The following is a 21,807-nucleotide window of genomic DNA, read 5'->3' as shown; positions in this document are numbered from 1 at the left end:
ATAATTAATTATTGTAATCTACCTAATTATTGAGTATTCCAAAGTGGATTAGTTATCAATCATATTTTCATTCAGACGCATATAGTTAGGTTAATTAATTAAATTTAAAATTAATGAAATAATTTCAAAATTGATGTATAATTTCAAAATTAATGAATAAATTTCAAAATTAAATAATTAGTTTCAAAATTAATGAAATAATTTCATAATTAATTAAAATTAATTATAATTTAATGGAGATTAATGTGATTGAATTTAATGCGTAAATTGAACGCAAATTTAAAATGGTATTAAAATTAGGATATTAAGATTTTAAAAAGTTGATTCGTATTGACTCGGGTGAAGATAGGAATGGGGTGAATTTTATTACTTAAATATTTATTGTTAACATGATGTAGAAGTTAATCTTAATGTGTCCCAGATTCTTTAAGACTAGACGAATAGATATAACATTTAGTTTCCCAATAAAAATCACAACATCAATATTTTTATCGTAATTTTTAAATGTTACTTAAATTTAGAGGGTCCTAACTGAAAGTAGGAATTTAAAGTAATGGATGAAAGGTAGTGGTTTGTGGCAAAGATGTGATCGAAAACGGTTTTACAATATGAACATGGAGTGTATGAGGAAGTTTGAAAGTTGTTCTAGAGTTAGAATTTTATAGTTTTTTGTCTATGTGAGTTTTTTTATTGAGCTATTTCCAGGTATTTGAACTTGTAGCACTGCGACCTACACAGATCTATTGTGCTCGCCCTTTTTCAAAGTTTGCTATCTAGATCCGTCAGGGTCAAGAATTGAAGGATATTATTAGGAGAGATGGTTTTTATCCCTAGGATAGAGTGTGTACTTTGAAAAAGAGATATTTAGTTTGTGAATGAGTGGGCTATAACTACATAGGATGTGTGGCTGTGAGAGTTTGACTTTGTATTAATTTATTAAGTTCAGTTTCCAGTATTATCTGGAAGGAAAATATGCAATGTGGAGGTATGAAGCCACTTGTTGTTATGTGAAAGAAAGAAAGGTAATATGTTCCTCGTTTAAGTTCTTTATATATTAAATATGTATGTACAATGTACAGGGAATCAATTGAAGATAAGATGGATAAAGATTGATTGAGTAGTCAAGTGACTACAAAGTGTAAATGGCAACAGTAACGGTGAGGGTAAAAATATATGTTGATCATTAATACTGATAGTAATATTTCAGTCGAATCAACCACAATTATTTCAGTGACAGGAACAGTACTGGTATTTACCATATTGTTGATTAAATGGAAAAAGCCCACATGACGCATAGGGTAAATTAATCAAAATTTTCACTGTGAAATTTTTACGTTTTTTACGAATCTATGTGTAATGTGTTGGCTTTAGAATCATGGGTGTCTTTTTTTAATATAAAAATTATATTTAGATACCATTTTTGGAAAAAAATAATGTCAGTTTTTTTGCGTTGTGGCCCTTTGGCATTTAATCAGCGATATAGTTATTGTTAAAACAATCTATAGACAGGTCATTAAAACAGAAAATGTTTTAATACCGTCATTTTGCATTTTAAAACAATGACATCTAGTTTGCAGGAAATAAAGTAAAATTACTTATGGTCATATATCATAATGATCATAATGAGAAATCAACGTTGCGATTTTTATCGGAGTATATTAAACGAAAAACGATTTAATATCTAATTGAGGATAAAGCTTTATTGGAATAATGGTCTAATCCATTAACCTATAAAGTTCAAAATAGGTACCTATATTAAATATATAAAAGCGTTATTTGAAAAGTAAATTTTATATAGTTAAATGTAATTTCAATATTTTTGCGAAACAACAATAGATTATAAATATAGGTACTTATTAAATATATTTTAATGATGAATTGTGATATTTTAAATGTAACTAGTAAAAATGTAAATGTTGTGATTGATTATATGAAATGTTAAATGTAAATAATATATTCGACCTACCCAAAACGAATGGGATATTTGTAATTATTTACAAAATAAGTGAATTTAAATATAAATAATTCAACTTATATTTGTAAAATATGTATAAAATATTTTTAACGATTAAATGTAATTACTATTGTAATATAATTTATGTATAAAACTTATTATTATAATGAAGAAATGCTTAAGTGATTTTAGTTGAGTCACAATATGTTAAAACTGGCTGTGATAATTAAAAGATAAATATAAGTAAACAAATTGTCGAAGAAGTTTGATATATTTGAATTAAAATAATTATAATTATTATGGCTTACTTTTATTTATAAATCCCACGTAATGCTTTGTTTAATTATAATTATTATGGCTTACTTTTATTTATAATAACCACCCAAATTATAATAAATATTTATTTATAAATATTTTATTTATAATAAACCCACGTAATGATTTGTTAGTAACAAACTGATAACACTAATGTGTCACTTAATAAAAAAATAACAACTTTCTATTCTTTCGAGAGAATAGAAAATAGAATAGAAGATAGAAAGTTCTACCTACTACCAGGGTTGGCAACAAGAATAAAATAGAATAGAATTTATTTATTCAAATAAACTTACATTGAAGCACTTTTGAGTAGTCATCACGTTTTTTAACACTTAAGAAACCTCTGGTGCTGTGCCAGCGTATACCGTTAGCGCAGGCGGGTGCTCCATTGCCATGTCATTATAAAAACCTACTTGCTGAGATTTTCTCTAAAAACTACGGCATGGAGTATTTTTTAAGAAGGGTATATTAAAGTTTGTTAAGGGTCGGTAACGCGCATGTGATACTCTGGTGTTTCCGGCGTTTATAGATCACGGCTTCCGTTTATCATCAGATGTGTCGTACGTAGTATAAAATAAAGGCGAAATATATTCATTTTTATCACTTTCTCACTTCCACTTGTTTGTAGGATATGTTAAAAATAATGAAATAACAATTAAAAATCCATAAATTAATTTATTAACACTATTTGACAATATTGTAACAAGTTGTATGTACAAAACTTTTCCTATTTTAACATACTAGTTTTTTTTCCTAAATCTGTCACAAGACGCGTGGTGAATTGATAATGTGAAAAGACATACAAAATTGTGGAAAAAATATTAAAATTAATAATTACAACACTTACAACTGTCATCCTCGGTGGATTAGTTAGAGGTATTTTTATAATAAATAATACTTACATACTATGTAAGTAATTTTTGAGAGAAACTTCAGATAAAAAAATCCCCAAACGAGCAATTTAACATATACCAAAACTTTACAAAGAATAAAAAAAAATCTCTCTTGTATTATTGCTATATAATAATATAATATTTGAAATAATATTGTGTATATATAATTTATTTTTAATTCTGTATATTTCATAGAATTTATATAAATATAATTTTGTAATCCATTTTTTAGTATTAATAAAGAAATTAATTAAATAAAATATATGTAATAGTTATCAAAATAGAAAATAAAGTAAATTATCTATAGTAGGCCTCAAATATTTGTTTATGAGTGTTTGTTTCCAGTTTCGTTACCCATATTTGAAGTGTTTACCACGTTATGTATATTAATGTGTGAACACTAACTTAGATATATAATTAAGTACAAAATATTGTTTAGTCTCACAGGTTTTATTAATTAAATCACGACACAGTTGAAAAAACTTAACATTAAACCAGAGAGTCGGCTCATTTTGACAGTATGATTTGTCAAAATGTCCGTCAACTGTCAAAATGACACGACCGCTTCTAAACAACAAATATTTCAGACTATTATCACAATTATTATATTAATGTTATTTCGTTAAAGCGATGTTAAAAATATTTGTATTTTAAAAAAATATTCACGAACAATACTCGTGTTTTGTTGCAATTGTGAATTAATAATTAAAATGCTAATGTCGTATGTGAACACTATGTTTCTGCTCTGATCAGTACGATTATTCATCTAACTTACCGATCCCTATCTTTGGATAGTCTTTGATCATCTGACTATTAACTATAAATAAGGGTAATTTACAATAATTTACATACACGTGGGTACTAACTAATCTCGACTAATTTTGTAACATTCCCGCATGGACGGATATTAAATAACTAAGTGTTGTTGATCTACAAGCGATGCTGAACTGAACTGTCAAAACTATTTTGTGACATAAAGTCTCAGTGTTATGTCACAAAATAGATCGTTTTTCAGATTTGGATCCATGTATGCGTTCCAATCAAATACCCTGTTCGTTAAAAAGGGATTTTGAATTCTTCTGACCTTCCAAACTAATATCGTTTTACATTTAAGTAAAAGTACATTTATTTTTCTCAATACTGAAATTTTAGTTAAATTATATTCTATGTATTTTCATTTTCACTTTTATGCACAATCTATATGTTTTAAAATTAAAACGTAAGAATAATTTTGAAAATGAAATAATATAAAAATCACACATAATACTTGTCTTATGATATTTTATACTTAATACCAGTTTGAAAATAAAAAATCCACAAAAATTAGTTATCTTGAGATATTTCGCTATAATTAGAAAAATAAATGTATTTTTTACTTCGCAAAACGATTGTCAATAGTTACGTTTACTATACGAAATCTACATTTATTTACATTTTGTTTATATTTTAAAATCTGTACATTTCCTAATTTGGGGTTCTACGTTCCAATCCGATGCAACTATATTCGTCGTTAAATTACGCAACATCTCAAAGATTCTATTAAATTTTTCTATCAACCAAATTTAAATTACATTGTTATTGATGCAATTATAATATATAAAATAAAACTTAACAATAATCACCACATGATCGAACTTCTCTTTATTCAAATATAAGAAATCCTGACTATTTATTTTGTAACTAAAATAACATATATTTCATTTTGACAGTTTTATTTTCGCTAAGTCAAATTATTTTTACAGATTATGACAATCTGTAAAAATAACTCTTTATCCAAATATGAGAAATCTTGATTTAAAAGTCAACATATATTTAATTTTGACAGTTTTATTTTAACTAAGTAAAATTATTTTTACAGACTGTCATTTCTATGAATGTTTGTGGTACAAATAAGTCAAGATATTAAAAAATGCATATTACGGAAATTAACGAACACAAGTATTGGGTGTATTTTACCAACCCTTCGGACAATTATGTTGTAATTTTTAGACGATGATAGATCGCGTTTTGTAATCACAGCAGGTCGTCGTCGGAGTGTTGCTTGTCGTATATCTCCTGCAGTTTCTGTTGCTCCTTTATTTTCTTCATTTGAGAGTAGATCGACGCTGCCTTGTAGTTGATTGGCCCGTAGTCTTTGAGATCGGCGTCAGCGTATATAAACTGGTCATCCGGTCTAAAAGGCTGTGATAGAAAATATTGTCTTAGTACAATGTAATGTTACTTCAAGTGATGTCGGGGCAAAGAATATAGTTGTATCACTACTACTATTTTATTTGAAGATGACGTTTAAACTATGGTAGTTAAGTACAAACAATAAGATATAAGACAGAGAAAAATCTAAAAACGTTTGCCTAGACATATGCATTCCATAGGCTAAGTCTCTCTAAAAAAATGATCTATGCCCAACAGTGGGGCAATAACCTGTTATTGTAAGACTACATCATTGTAATAATACCAACATATAGTAATAATAAAGATGATGATAATAATATAGCAACGAATACCTAAATTTGACATATAATGTAATTTTTATGTATAAATTCATCATTTATTCTATTGTAAAATTTGTATATTACTAAAATGATGCATGCCAAAACAATGGCGAAATATGTGGACTATTTTATTAATACTGATATTATTTTAATATTTCATGCAAATAAATACATTTAATTTAATTTAATTTAATTTAATAAGAATAAAGTGTAATATAATAATGATACCTATACAAAAATAATTTCTGCGCCTCTAACTTAAGATAATAAATGAAACATTGATTAGTATTTGCAAACAATTTATAATAAATTTGTTAATTTTGCATTTCTTTATGCAATTTCAAATGTTTCTACATTTTCATAGAAGGATTATATGAAATTTGATAGTGTTAATAATAAATATATATAAATAATCACTGCTAGATATAAACATATTTTTAAGACTTAGCTGTAATAAACATAAAAAAATGGTAATATGTGTTAAATGATATTATCATTTAGAATGAAATAAAGATTTGCATAAAGACATTTCTATAATAGCATGTTAATTAATAAGAAACAGTATAGATAGAAGAAAGAAAGTTGTTAACAATTGTAGTAACAAACAAAATATTGGAAACACTAGTGTCAAACTAAATCCAAAGTTCTTAATTCGCTAGAAGCGCATAATAATGATTTTTATATTATCAAGCAGTTAATTAAGCAATTTGGAATTAATTTTGAAATTACCTTCTTATTTAAAAAATGTACGTGTCACTCTTGGTAAAGCGTTCCTAGAAATAAAAAGACAAAACGTCACAACACGATTTTGCATGCTTCGGTGGCATTATTTGGGGCGGTTGTTTTTGGGAATCATGCTTATTTTAATTTCATAGTAGAAAATTATATCATTTAAGCACATATTACCATTAAAAGTATATATATAAAATTTAATAAAACAGTATTATTATTTGTAATGTTAGAAAATGCAAATGTTATAGTTGTATTTATAATAAATGAGTTAAAATATATTACTGTATATAGACTAGTTATTAATATAAAAAAAGTCTTGTACGAAGATAAAATATATAAGTATTCTGTATTAAGATTATTTGAAGCTATTTTGATAATGACAATTAAAATTATTTTATAACAGTACTTAAAAAGTTCTGTAAAGAACTAGTAGGTTGTTTGTGCATTTATTATGTTATGATGGTAATAAAGTATTTGGTAACAGTAAAATAAGAAGTGGATGTACATAGAATAGAATAGAATATAAAACCATTTATTTGAATAGTCATAGTTATCACGCTCATTCGGAAAGCTGTCTCATCACAAGAAGAACGAGCAAGAAACTTGCATGTTGCTCATAGTACTTCGTGGTAGATTTTATATAGGATAATATATGATTAAAGTTTCTGCAATGAACTCTCTTAATGAGATCATCTATAAAAATCTCATTTGTACATGAAAAGAAAAAGGTGCAACTTTAAAATCTAAATAGTGATAAACTATTTAATTAATTTGTATCTTAAGACTAGTAACTCACCTCTCAAACGTCGATTTCATTAAATTTAAGTGTAGCATAATCACTTCTCTGTTGATTGTGACTACCTTTTCTTTGGCTACTAGGTACATTACTCTTATAACTACTATTAATATCTTTGTTAGTACTATCAGCGTTACCTATAGTGTATGTATCATACAAATGTCTATTAGAATTGACTGTATTCTTAAATTTCAAATTGTGATTACCTAAAGCTAAATCAGCGTACACTAATTTTTTATGTTTAGGTTTCTCATCTCTAGGACCGAGCGTGTTGAAATTCGAACTCGTTGTCTGCTCGGGACCCAAGTTTCTTGTTGAATTTGATATGTAGTTCCCTTTCAGGAGGTGTAAATATGATCTTCTTTCTGATTCATTATATTCTGGCTCTGGATAGTCAGGTTTTTCATAATTGTCGTAAACTCCGACACACGACAATTTTTCTCGTAGACTTTCAGATTTTTTCAAACGATTGAGTTTGTGACTGTTCTTTTCTCGAGTTCTGTTTAATGTTTTCGTATAATATTGTGCCTCGGCCGGCTGGTATATTAAAGGACCTATAGTATTATTGTACGCTCTTTCTTGATCTACAGGTATTCTTTTATCTACTCTAATAGGTTGAAAATAACAGAAACTATGATGTTTCTGTAATGGTATTTGGAAATTCTTCTTGTTTTTTCCTTTAGAACTTAAGTTAGTAAAATGATTTCGTTTTTGCATGTACTGTTGCTGTAGTATGTTAGTATTCTGTAAAATGAAACATACCTTTGTTAGTAAAGCGAGACATAACACAATGAAAATGGGATAAAAAAAATAGAATAAAAAATGAAAAAATAAAAAGCAGTATACCTGACCGTTTTCATTGTACGCAGTTAAATGGCTTTGAACAGAGTTACTACGTCTAACTAATGATTTCTTTGGTATAGGTTTTTCAGTCAGCTTTGGTATTTGTAACGTTTTATTTGGTGATATTACTTGTTTCATAGGTAAACCGACTTTGTTTATTCCTGCTTGTTCATTTAATTGATTAACAACCGATTTCACGAGTGAAGTAGATGGTAGTATTACAGATAGGTGCCTTTTAGGCGTTGCACCTATGATATTTGGTTTATTAGATTCTGAGTTTTCCTCATCCTCGACTTTTTTATTAGTGGTGTTACTTTCTGGTAGACCACTTTTTGTTGTTCTTTTTGGCGCAACAACTGAAGGTGTTTGAGATTTATTAACAGTTTTTGGTAAATCTTCTGCAGACTTAGTAGGTCTTATAGCACCATCAATAGTATCAATTGATTCTGAGAGTTTGGAGTTTATCATTGGCATAGATAAATTCATATAAACATGATCTGATTTTGTAGGTGATATAACAGGCGATATTTTAGTTCTAGGTGCAGGAACTGGTCTATTTAAGGATGTAGTAGACGTGTTCATATCTATACTTTCTTCGTATATTTGAATTGAGTCAGTTAAATTTTCGAATTCTTGGATTCCACTTATATTTGATTTAACTTTAAGCAATGATGGATAATTAGCATAAATTATATCTTTATCAGCTACATCGTCCGTTTCTTTTTCGTTCTCTATTTCTTCTTGATTTTCTTTATTATTATTAATTTCATTAAAATTTTCTCCATATTCCGTATTAGGATAAAATCTCTCTATATTTCGTTTCCTCACTATCCTCATGGATTGAAACTGTGGTATTCTTTTTATTTTCCTCTCATTTCTCACATTTAGCGAGGAGAATTTTCTCGTATCAGTGTCTGAGATCTCTTCGTCTATAGTGGGGAATTGTTTAAGGAAAGATGATTGCATCGCAGGTAAGTACGGATTCAATAACACCGTTGGATGCAGTGGATACATTTGTTGAATAGGAGATAAAAGTGGTATACCATATGAGTACTGGGAACTTGACGCTGGTGAAACTGGATATGTAATAGCACTTTGTACGAATGGTGGACATACTACCCTTGGGGTGAATGAAGGGTTAGTTGTCAATTGCTTTTGTAATTGTTGAATCCCTTTTACAGTTTTTTTATTGGTTTCGACCACTCTAGGTTGGATAGCTTGCACGGGCTTTGTTACGCATGCCAAACAAAACATGAAATAAAGGAAATAAAATAATTAGACATGCAAATAATAAAGTATGAAGCAAATTGGAATACAATATCATCAAAAACTTTTTAGTAACATAGTATAAATACAAATAAATATATATACTTAGTATCATACTGATAATATTGCATTCTACATGAAATAATAAGTAGTAAGAAAAAAAATGAGGTACAAATTAGACAGATTACTAAAATATAGACTTTTAGTACTGATGTTAGTATGGAAACAGATCGTTTAAATTAACATTGTATGGTAAATAAAAAAAATGTACTTGACAATAATAATGAAAATTGTTATAGATTATTAAGTCATTGATTAATTAGTGATGAAATATTACTGAATCGCGATTATTAATAAGTTATTACAGTCTGATTTATCAAAAATAGACATTATCAAGTTTTGTGAAATGCAAAGAGTCTCATCCAATATTGTACTATTAAATAATTGTCATTTTATTTCATTAAAATCACATGGTAAGAGTGTTTGCATTTTACAGAAAGGTGTCCCTTTCAAATTTGCTGTTCGTGAAACAAATAAAGCTAGAGTATTTTTAATAAACATACATCAGTTGCTTTGTGCAAATGATAAATGGAGTCTGTAGCATTATTTCAATAAATATGAACATCTACCTTATTCGGTGGTTGTTGGAGACCATGGAACGGCAAATTTTCGTAGAGTCCTGGATTGTCCGCTCCTAGATTGCCGTTCGCCGCATTATCTACGCCATTCGTAGGTGGGCCTGTCAAAAAAATATACATTTAATACATTTTTATAGAAAATGGTACAGTATTTTATACATACAAAATATTACATCACTTGATAACTACAATAGATCTAAAATTTAATTACAATTACTTAGAAATAGTTTAATATATTTCTTTATTAAAATCATTCTCAAATGATAATGATGGATGGCATTTATTTTTATTATAACTTCTGAACTAGTAAGAATTTCAACTAATAGTAACTTTACTTATTAATAAATCATTATTAATGTGACAAATGATATAATAAAATCTGTAGTGATGATGATTTCAATGACACAACAATGCAAGAAATATAAAAAAGTAGCTTGCAGAAGAAAAATCATGCGACTTACTCTCTCCCGGTTTCTTCCGCTTCCTTGTAATCTTAGCAGGTTCATCGTTTAAATGTTTAACGCTTGTGGATGCTATTCTATCAGGTCTTTTGAACGATACCACTAAAAACATGCGTTATGTTAAAAAAAATACAAAACAAAATCGTGCAGCAGCAAATAAAGTAATAAAGCAAGAAGTTACGGATGATTTTGAAGTTGTGTGTAAAGGTGTGTAAAGTATTCTTGGATATAATGTAAGAGATAATATTAATGTATTATTAACATAAATGAATATAAACTAAATTGATATAACAACAGATAAATGTAGAATATTAAAGCGATTTAATATAAACCAAATTTAAAATATGACAGAAGTTTTATTTAAATATATTTAAAGTAAAAATTATATACATGAACGTGGAATAATGGTAAAGATATGATATTATCTCAAACATAGTCCAATAAAGTGTAATATTGTGAAGTTATTATGAACAGTCTATCTACCTCCTTCAGTTACAATAACATTCGGTGTTTCGCTGTGAAACAATGACCTAAATCTACTTTTTGGTAAACTATAACCCGGTTTATTCAAACTCATCAATGACATAGCTCTTTTGTTAGTCTTATTTATCTTCTTGTATTTACCGCTGTCGTCATCAGAATCTTCGTTTCGTTTTCTTAATCCTTTTAGAATTCCAGATACAACATTTTGTGTATGCCTTCTTGGTTTTCCATTCTTTCTAGAATATTCAGTCTTAGAGGGAAGTTTATCATCGTCATTTTTCTTATTTCGCTCAAGTAATCCTAAATTGGCTTCTGTCTGATCAGTGTTTTGTTGATTGTTTGCATTTTGAAGTCGTGCTTGGTTTTTAGGACTCAATGAATGATTAGAATTCACATGAACGAGTACACCTGGTTTCAACGGCCATTTACTAGGAGTCATTATAGTTTGTCCTTTATTATTCTCACTTTTGGATTCAATTTTTGGTGTTTGTGTTTCAGTTGCTTCTTCTATCACTTGATTATTTATTGTTGCTTCTAATTGTGAAAGGTTTGCTTGTAAGCTACTGGTATTTTCATTAAATTTATTCATTTCTAAATTAGGATAGCTCTGTGAGTCGACAAGTCGAGTACGATCCGATGTTTTGGGACTAAAAGATATGCTTAATCGTGGTGATAATGCGGGCAAAGCTTGTGATATTATCGACTGAGCTATTGACACCTCGTTTAAACAGCTACCATCCGGACTGTATAACAGAATCATGAAAACAAAAAATGATGTTAGATTCATGCTGATGATTATGAGAGATGAATAATATTACATATAATTTAATTATACTAACAAGAAACAATGTACATTATTAATACATTCTATGACAAAGATAAATCTATTATTTTTCCCTGCCTCGTAAGGGAACTGGCATATGGAAACATAAATGTAGTAATAAAATTAAATTTCTAATTCGAATTATACCTAGCTTCAATCTATTCGTAATTTTCTTATCACCAGCAATAGAACTGTTTTTTATCAAAATTTACAAATCTACATAAAAAATTATAACATATAGTATAAATGATGGTGTTAAAATAGTATTAAAATATTACAAAATCACTACGAATAGCTGATTACTCATTAGAATGATGAAATCACTGTTATAAATAAAGTGATATTTTTGTTAAATTATTCACGTATTCTAAACTATTTACTCTTTGATTTGTCAGTTTTTTATCAAAATATAGTTGCAAAAGTCCAAATACAAAGGTTGGGATTAACAGCTTAAATCATGTTAACTATAGATAAATATTGTACAATCCAACATATGTAGAGATTAGTGGAGATAAAGTGTGTCTAACAATATACTTCAATATCTATTTAATAGTCTACATTGTCATGAAGAGTTTTAAACATATATTTATATTATAATAAATATATAAATAACAATAATTTAATCATTAATGTAAATAAGGGAATGAGGTTATATTATTTTGTTTAATTCCGCATATGATTCCAGATATTCGGAATTAAACAAAACAATATAAATCAATTACGCAATGAAATGGACGCTCTCAGGTAATTCTTTAAAATGTAGAAAATATCAGAAAAACTTCATTCTATTTTACCACAGACAATCAGTGGGATTGATAAATATACATTTTGTTCGAGACAGATAAGATTTTAAACTAATACTTTACAAGTGATATTAATTATAAGAGGATCCGGTTGTGATAAATAACGTGTTAAAATAAGTAATAATTGATAGATACGTACGATAGCGATTAAAAATAGAGATTATAACCAGAAATACATATATATAATGCCAATATATACTAGAAGAATGCTTTCAAACAACTGACATGCATTAATATAAAAATTTTGTCAACAATAAATCAACTACGAAATCCGTAAAGTCGCTACAGAAAGTTCACACAAAAATATCCAATGTCAAATGATAGAGCCAGAAATGAGCGTGTAAAAATAAGAAAGCATTCTCCATCTACGAAGAGAAATATAAGAAAATAAATTATTCGTGTTAGTAAATTAATACCTGAACTATTAATTGTAGTCAGTCTGAGAACATCTGGGGTTAGTGCTGTTAGGAACCTACAATAGAAAATATACAAATAATATATAAAATATTATTGTTGTACATTTTATTGATGATAATGATATCACGTGTTAGAATGTTAGGAGTAAACAGGATCATGCCACTAATCACTATCACTATTCAACTAGTCAATTAACATTAGTCAGTTATTCAGGTACTAGATGAGACCGTATGAGAGCCGTTGGTCCAAGCGTTCAGCGAAATTACAGGCGAAAACTCAAACGTGACCTTTTAAGATATTAAGACCTCGCCATTTGCACAACTAGGGGTGACCTTGAGGGTGGCATGGACAACGTATGCCATGAATCTGCTCGGACCAATGGCGTTGCTGAAAATATCCAGTTCCACTATATAATTGCTCCTAATTAAATAAATTAGAACCCCTACAACTACTACTAATACTAAAAAGGAATTTGACTAACGTTTTAGATTTTTTTTTATATAAGCCTAGATTTTTTATGTACTATAAAATGTATAAATTATATCAATGTAAAATAATATAATAATATGTGCACCATACCATAATAAAAAGACTAGAAAGTGCTAATATAAGTAAATGATTACAAGTAAATATAAAGCATAATTAACTATAACTGTAAATAAATAAATAAAATAAATTATTTTAACATTATTATTTCGTTTCTAGCATCAACGTCAGTACTATATAAAATAATAAGTTGATTATAAAACTATATTTTAATAATAAAAGTAAATAGCTTATTTATTAATTAATCAAAACTGAATTATTACGATTTGCTTTTATATGAATAACATGAGTATAGATTTCATTAAATAAAACATAAATGGAATTAAGAAATGTTAAAATAAAACTGCACTGTAATTAAATGTAATGCATAAAACATTCATGACTATATTAGGTGACTAAAGTAAGAGGAATTTTAGTAAAAATATGACACAAAAAACTTACTTCTCGCGTTCCTCGAGTTCCACAGGATTATTATCTAGATTTTGTGATTGTGTAGTTAGTTGATGTGTTAGGTATACAAGCGGCATCCGAGAAAGAGTAGAAAAAACGTCAAATTATTAATTAAATTAAATTAATAATAATTTAATGAAATTTAGTTAATTTATTAAACTAATTTAACAATACAATTTAGTTTATTTAAATTTCGAACGTGATTTAAATTATTAACAACAATATTAAACAAGACACATGCATTCGAATTTCAAAATGGTACACACTCAAGACTTACTGTCAATCTCGTGATATCACTGTCAAAACACAATTAACAATACTGTCAAAATGACAGACTTACATTTGGATTTCGCCCTCATCCGCCGACACACGCAGATGATGATGATACAGAGTATCACCGTGATCACCAGAATGGCAAGAGCTATGCCACCGATCAGTATCAGTTTCTGTTGATCCCGCCACCAGGGTACTCGGCCTGTTAACAGTAATTTTAAATTTGGAACTAGAATTCTTTATTTTAATGATTCTTTTTTTAATGCACGTTTGTACATTTGCTAAAGCTGATTTAGAAATGCTGTTGCATAAATAGTAGATTTTGTGTACGTCACGTTGTTACTGCAGATGGGGTAGTCAGGTAGTAAGGCGTTGTCAACTACGAGTATCTGTCTGTTCATCTTTGATTCTGTACTTATTATATATTTGACTTCCTATTAGCGTGAGGTAAATCTATGGCATTTATCACATTATTTTTTACTATATTATCTATGTTTCCGTCATCGTAGGATTATATAGAAATATAAATTAACACTTTTTTAGTGCCGTCTAGATTTGAATCAACGACCTCTTGTGATAGTAAACTACTAGGTTACGACACTTAACCCTTCAACTGTTAACTATCAAAAAGACATTAACACCCCATCTGTGAGACCAATTACAGGATTTCTCAGAGATGTGGTTACAGTGTACAAGTCCAATAATAGATTTCTTCGCAGATGAGTTGTTAAAATTAATTGTATTTTATATAATAAGAACTGATGTAATTATGAATGTTTAAAGTACAATTAGTATAGATGTGCGTTTAAAATGTATGTCTATTATTTACACAACCTTTGAACAAAAACTGGACTTTATTCGCAAGACTTTGTGACAGATAAAAAATATCTTAATGATGATAGTATAATCAAATATTTGATAATGATTTGCAGTTTGGTCTACTTTTCTCAGTAAATGTTTGAGATCAAAGCTGTTTCAATGTTTGAGAGAGATTTTCTACCCAAATAATAAATCAGGGCTATAAATCACCAGCTTTGTCCCAACGCAAAGATCACGAGGCTGAATTTGCCGATACCAAAGAAGGTTATTTATATTTCTATTTGGTTCTAGAAACCTGATTAATGGGAGGAATCGGATTGTTAGTAATGTGGACTAATAACCTTATTACGAACAACCATGTCAGCTTGACCTTCACGCAGTTCCCTGGAAATCATCGTGGTAATTTACCATTTGCCAAGATGTGCTAACTGACCTGACCTCATCTTATCATCCTCCACTGGTGTCCTACCAGCGTAAACCGTTAGCGCAGGCGGGTGCACCATACCATTATCATCCATAAAAAAAAGAACTAGATAGAGATGCTAAAGTTTAATAGCGCCAGTATAACCTCCTTGTTTATGATCATTCTCAAAAAAACTGAGAATATGTGTGTCATATACGTGTACTATAAATCTAAGTAACACAAAGGTGACTGACATAGTGATCTATCAAGGCACAGCCCAAACCACTGGACAGATCGGGCTGAAATTTGGCATGCAGGTAGATGTTATGACGTAGGCATCCGCTAAGAAGAGATTTTGATTAATTCCACCCCCAAGGGTATAAAATAGGGGATGAAAGTTTGTATGAAATTTTGTCAATTTTCAACCGATCGGGCTGAGACTTTGCATGCATAAAGCTACTATGACGTAGGCATCCCCTAAGAATGGATTTTGATAAATTCCATCCCTAAGGGGATAAATTAACGCGAGCGAAGCCGCGGGCAAAAGCTAGTTGTAAATAAAAGTGTTAAAGTGTTCGTGTCGTGTCGTGTACCTACTCCCTCGATCCCTTCCTGTGTGTAATACCAGTATCTGCTTCCGTCCCCACCGCTTACAGTATTTGGTAAGCCACTCTAGTTATATTAAGAGACAGATAAGATATAACAAATGCAAAAGTATGTATTTTTTTTATTCGGTTGTTTGGGCTATTTTTAGATGTTTGTAGCACCTAGCACTGCGACCTACATAGATCTATTGTGCTCGTCCTTTTTCAAAGTCCGCTGCCTAGTCCCGTCAGGGACAAGAATTGAAGGATATTCTTAAGAGCGATGGTTTTTATCTCCTCGGGAAAGAGTGTAAACTTTCCAAAGGAGATATTTCGTTTATGCATGAGTGGGCTACAACCACATAGGATGTGAAGCGGCGTTTCCTCTTCAGTTTGGGAGAATCTGCAGATTTTTGTCGTGCATAGGCCTAGTTTAGCCATATGCTTGATTAATTTGCAGTGTCCTGTGAGGGCTCTAGTCATCATGCATATGTGATCAAGTATATCAAGTATGTAACTATATTAGTACTTTGGTTATGATTAGTGAATAATATTATGATTGATATCTACGCGATTGATGATTGTTATGTTATATAAAAACAAATTGACTTCAATGGTGATGAAATCAATGTCAGTCAACGCGGAAGTAAGCTTTATCGATCCCAATTACCAATTAATCATCACATAATCAAGTAAAAATGTACAAAGTACAGTCAAAATCGCATATTTTTAAAGTCATCATCATCATCATCGCAGTCCGGAAGACGTCTACTGCTGGACATAGACCTTTTTGTAGTACAATTTTGAAGTAAATCAAGGTAGCGATTACAATATATATACATACATATATTATCTATATATAGTTACGAATATTATAAATGCGAAAGTAATTGTTTGTCTGTCACGCTTGCATGGCAAAATTACTGAACCTAATGAAATTTGGTTACATAAATAGTATAGACCCTGAGATTGATGATTTTGACACTCGATAAAATAAAGGACTAAAGTACGTCAGAATATCCTTCATTTCTTATTCGTGATGGGTCTAGGTAAGCGAACTTAGGAAAGGGCGAGAACAATAGATCTATGTAGTACTACAGGTCCTAGCACTTGACAATAGTCCAAAACCCTCAATAAATGGATGGGGTACGGATACGCTCTGGTACATAATAATTGATTTTCAGACATTTTCTTAATTTCAGACAGTGATAGAATATTTAATAAAAACAAAATTAATAAAATAATAATTTGTTCATGTCCTTTCAGGTTGTCTGTAAGAGATTGCTAATAGCGATAAGACCGCCTTTTGGAATTTTTTTTCCACCTAATATCTTTGCTTACGTGTACTAAAAACTTATTATTATTATTATATGTTGTTGCAATAAACTATTATATAAATAAAACAATTATACATAGCACTTACTATATAGTTCCAAGTTTGCTTGAAACGAAAAAGTAAATTTGTTAGTACATATTAGAATAGAATAGAATAGAAAATCATTTATTCAAATAAACTTAATTTAAGCACTTTTGAATAGTCATAACAATTTGTTTTTTATCTACCACTCGTTCGGAAAGCTGTCTCATCACAAGAAGAACGAGCAAGAAACTTGTGTGTTGCTCTTTTAAATAATCCTTGTAAGTTTACATTTACAAGTCGAAACGTGTGAATACAAGAATTATTTCATACAATTATAGATAATTGATAAGTTGACACTCCATTTAGTTCGAAATGGTCATCCTTACCACCACTGCATTGCACTTGCTAGTGTATATGATACTATCAAGTGCAGTGCATTTATTATTGCACTGCACTGCACTGCTATTGGTAGTGTACGTGACACTACGGCGTGCATTGCAATATATTAGTGTCATAATGACCGTTTTTTCACGGTTTATATTATACACAATAAATAAACGGGAAATATCCCGATTTTAAAATGTATACAATATATAATATTATTTATATATGCCGATATTTCAATGCCCTTACAAATGTAGGGGTATAAAGGTTGACCTGGTAGATATTTCGTTTAATTTGCTACTTTTTTAAAAATTAACGACGGCCTCGGACTTGCTGATACTGCTTTATTTCCGATGGTCGCGGGTTCGATTTCTCGCACTGTGCAAATATGTATCTAAGAGTATGAGACATTAGAAACATGTGATAGCTATATACAAATACGTATGTAGCTATCTGGTGTTTTTTTATGAATCTAAATATATATAACTCAAAGGTAACTGACATAGTGATCTATCAACGCACAGCCCAAACCACTGGACGGATCGGGCTGAAATTAGGCATGCAGGTAGATGTTATGACGTAGGCATCCGCTATGAAAGGATTTTGATTAATTCTACCCCCAAGGGGATAAAATAGGGGGTGTAAGTTTGTATGAAACTTTGTCAATTTTAAACCGATCGGGCTGAGACTTTGCATGCATAAATCTACTATGACTGACGTAGGCATCCCCTAAGAAAGGATTTTGGTAAATTCCACCCCTAAGGGGATAAACTAAAGCGAGCGAAGCCCCGGTCGGTCGAAATCGAACCAGCGACCTTCGGAAGTAAGGCGGTATGTTAATCCGCTATACCACGGAGGCCGTCAAAGCTATTTTTTAATAAATATTTGATAGTAGAAATAGTATTGTCAATTTTATGTATTTTGGTAAGTGGAGTAATGAAAAGGTCACGCAGATATGGCTGAATATTTTAATTAAATTGTATCAAGTTAATGTTTATCAACGTAGTTATAAACTTTTTAATTAATCAGATGATGAAATAAAAAATAAAAATTACGATGGTTCCAAATCATTATAATTCCTATATTTTATTTCAATTATTTTTATATCATAATTGTCATCACATATATATTGTATATTAAGATATATGTAAGGAAATGATTGATTTAGATCTTTCCTAATTTATGTAATCTGATAATTGATTATTGTAATTTTCTTTAAATAATTTATTAGTAATTGATTGTTCAAATTTTTAACAATATTTATTTCCCGTTTATTGAAACTTTCTTAGGATTTTCTATAATTTTCTTTAAACAATTTATTAGTAATTGTTTGTTCAAATTTATAACAGTAATCAGTTCAAATTATTTTTATAGCATTGTTAATTTTTTCCCGGTTATTGTAGGTTTATTTTAACATCATCGATCATCATCATCGACCGTTTAACAAAATGATCATATTCCACTTACAAAATTTTTGCATGACTAATTTTATTTATTTTCGGCAACGCTTTTATCGCGTGTAGTATGTTCTCTTTTGAGATTTACGTTGCTTTGTGGTAATATCTAACTCGTTTTAGTACTAACCCATAACATCACGCTCGCATTGTCTGGAGGTACCGACAGTGTTGTTAGCGAAACATAAGTAAGTCCTGTAGACTTCGACGCTTGTGCTCAGGCGTAAGTAACTCTGAGCGCCGACCTGCCATATCTTCTCATCAGTCAGGCTGTCATTATCATTCTTCAATCTCCACGAGAATAAAACCTGTAATTAAAATTGAATTCTTATTATATCTTTCGTATGCCTTTTTTTATAAGGGTTGCACTGCGACCTACATAGATCTATTGTGCTCGCCCTTTTCAAAGTTCGCTACCTAGACCCGTCAGGGACAATAATTGAAGGATATTCTTAGGAGCGATGGTTTTTATCTCCTCGGGAAAGAGTGTAAACTTTCCAAAGGAGATATTTCGTTTATGCATGAGTGGGCTACAACCACATAGGATGTGAAGCGGCGTTTCCTCTTCAGTTTGGCAGAATCTGCAGATTTTTGCTGTGCATAAGCATAGCTAGCCTATGTCTCGTCTAGCCATATGCTTGTTTAATTTGCAGTGTCCTGTGAGGGCCCTAGTCAATAGCAGTAGTCTATTGGAGTATTTGTTCGAGTAGCCCGATATTATGGCTTTTGAATGTATTAATCCTGGCATTTCTTGCCAGTGATTCAGTGCTTCTCGTTTGGTTATTAATTTGAGATGTCCCAGTTTTAGGCAACGAGGCACACCACAGAAGGGTTCGGGGCCCAGTTGGACGGTTTTTGCCCCTAACTTTGCCAGATGGTCGGCATTCTCATTGCCATCAATATTTGAATGCCCGGGGACCTATTTCAGTATAATATTATTTCTGCTTCGTATGTTTCATTGCCACCATCGTAGTATAAAAAAAAACCCGCGTAAACCGTTAGCGCAGGTGAGTGCACCAACCCATTATCATCCATAAAAAAAAATTGATATTCACACATCTCATACATTATTCACAATTTAAAACACTATAACCAATCATAAACATCCTCATACCATCATCATCATCATCATCATTATCATCACGTAAATGCCAGCTGCGACCAACAGCATTAGAGTAGTCAGAAAAAAATTGACTGATATCCCAGATGGGGTAGTCATCTGGGCGTAAAAATCATATACCCATTTTTTTGACTCGATTTTAGCGGTCTAGCACACCGCTTTACGACTGATGGTGTCAACTGATTGTTTGTCGTGTATGTATTTAGAAAAAAAAAATCTATGTATATGTATCAGTTATCTAGTACCCATAACACAAGCTTTAGCTAGCTTAACTTGGGTCTAGATGGCGCTGTGTGAATTGTCCTAAGATTATTATTATTATAAATAAAATTTATTACCTCTGAAGGATTGGCATGTGCTGTGCATACCAAAACTTGTTCCCCATCCAACTCTATCTGCTTGATTCCGCATTCCGGAACGACTGAAATGATTTAATCAAATACATGTAATGTTATTTAATAGAATCATATAAACCGTTAGCGCAGGCGGGTGCACTACCATTATATATTAATCATTTAATTCAAAATATTATCTTTATTCATGTAGGTCCATTACAGACTCTTATGATATGTCAAATCTACCGTCAGTTCGGAATGATTTCGAGATGAGAACTGACAAGAAACTTAGAAATGGCGGAAATCGTATTTTTTTTAAATAAATGTTATACATGTTTTTCACAATAATACAGATTCATTATCTTACCTTTTTTCAAGATTATAAACGCAAAAGTTTGTCAGTACGGATGGATGTTTGTTACGCAGGCAAAGAGTTGATGCCTTTGAAATGTGGTGCTGGCGTCGACTATTGAGGATACGCAAAAACTATTAAATTTTGGTGAAACTTTACAGTAATATAGTCTTACGCATCAGAATGACACATATGCTACATATATTTTATATTGAAAATTTACCGCGATTGTAGAAACCGCGTGCGCAGCTAGTAATATTATAATTGCGAAAGTTTTTGAGTATGGATGGATGTTTGTTACTCGTTCACGCAAAAACTACTGAACGGATTTGGATGAAACTTTACAGTAATATAGCTTATGCATCGGAATAACATAAGCTATATTTTATATTGAAATTTCACGCGGGTGAAACCGCAAGTATAACTAGTAAATCTATAATTGAAATGATAAATCCATGGAGATATAATAAATCTTTATATATAAAGTTTACGTGTCACGTTGTTTGTCCGCGATGGATTCCTAAACTACTAAAACGATTGCAAATTTGATTTGCACATTGTGTGCAATTTGATCCAACTTGAAAGATAGGATAGCTTGCATCTCAATTTATATACATATATTTATATATAAAGAAACTGTTTCCCACGGCAACGCGTGCTTGGGTCTGCTAGTTACAATATGTAACTCTGTCTGTCTGTCTCGCATTCTACTGAAGGATAGCTTGCATCTTAATTTACAGTCGCAATATTATTTTTTAATGAACCTTAGTCACAGCAACATGTGGCCGTTTCTACTAGTATATATATA

The 21,807-nt window shown here is 30.3% G+C and overlaps 1 protein-coding gene across 6 annotated transcripts in view; it reads right to left on the bottom strand.

Moving 5' to 3' along the window:
- Positions 1-4,976: 4,976 nt before the first annotated feature.
- LOC131843160 (hemicentin-1) overlaps positions 4,977-21,807 on the bottom strand; it is a 581,682-nt gene continuing 564,851 nt past the window's right edge. The window contains exons 20-29 of one of the 6 annotated variants that reach the window (XM_059191772.1): positions 20,651-20,733; positions 19,323-19,500; positions 14,256-14,390; positions 13,907-13,940; positions 10,877-11,619; positions 10,394-10,495; positions 9,924-10,033; positions 8,032-9,255; positions 7,186-7,929; positions 5,259-5,346 (exon numbers count right to left, since the gene is read on the bottom strand). In XM_059191772.1, coding sequence (XP_059047755.1) covers positions 7,189-7,929; positions 8,032-9,255; positions 9,924-10,033; positions 10,394-10,495; positions 10,877-11,619; positions 13,907-13,940; positions 14,256-14,390; positions 19,323-19,500; positions 20,651-20,733 — 3,350 coding nt within the window. In that variant the 3' untranslated portion in view covers positions 5,259-5,346; positions 7,186-7,188. Of the gene's footprint in view, positions 5,347-6,389; positions 6,431-7,185; positions 7,930-8,031; positions 9,256-9,923; positions 10,034-10,393; positions 10,496-10,876; positions 11,620-13,906; positions 13,941-14,255; positions 14,391-19,322; positions 19,501-20,650; positions 20,734-21,807 lie in introns of those variants that run through there. The other 5 variants (XM_059191767.1, XM_059191768.1, XM_059191770.1 and 2 more) reach the window with 5 other exon arrangements.

Source organism: Achroia grisella, unplaced genomic scaffold, assembly GCF_030625045.1.
Source record: "Achroia grisella isolate CSIRO2021 unplaced genomic scaffold, CSIRO_AGI_Agris_v1 utg2809, whole genome shotgun sequence".
NCBI classification, from domain to species: domain Eukaryota; kingdom Metazoa; phylum Arthropoda; class Insecta; order Lepidoptera; family Pyralidae; genus Achroia; species Achroia grisella.
Note: the sequence above shows the minus strand (reverse complement) of the source record. Positions and strands in the feature narration are given on the sequence as shown.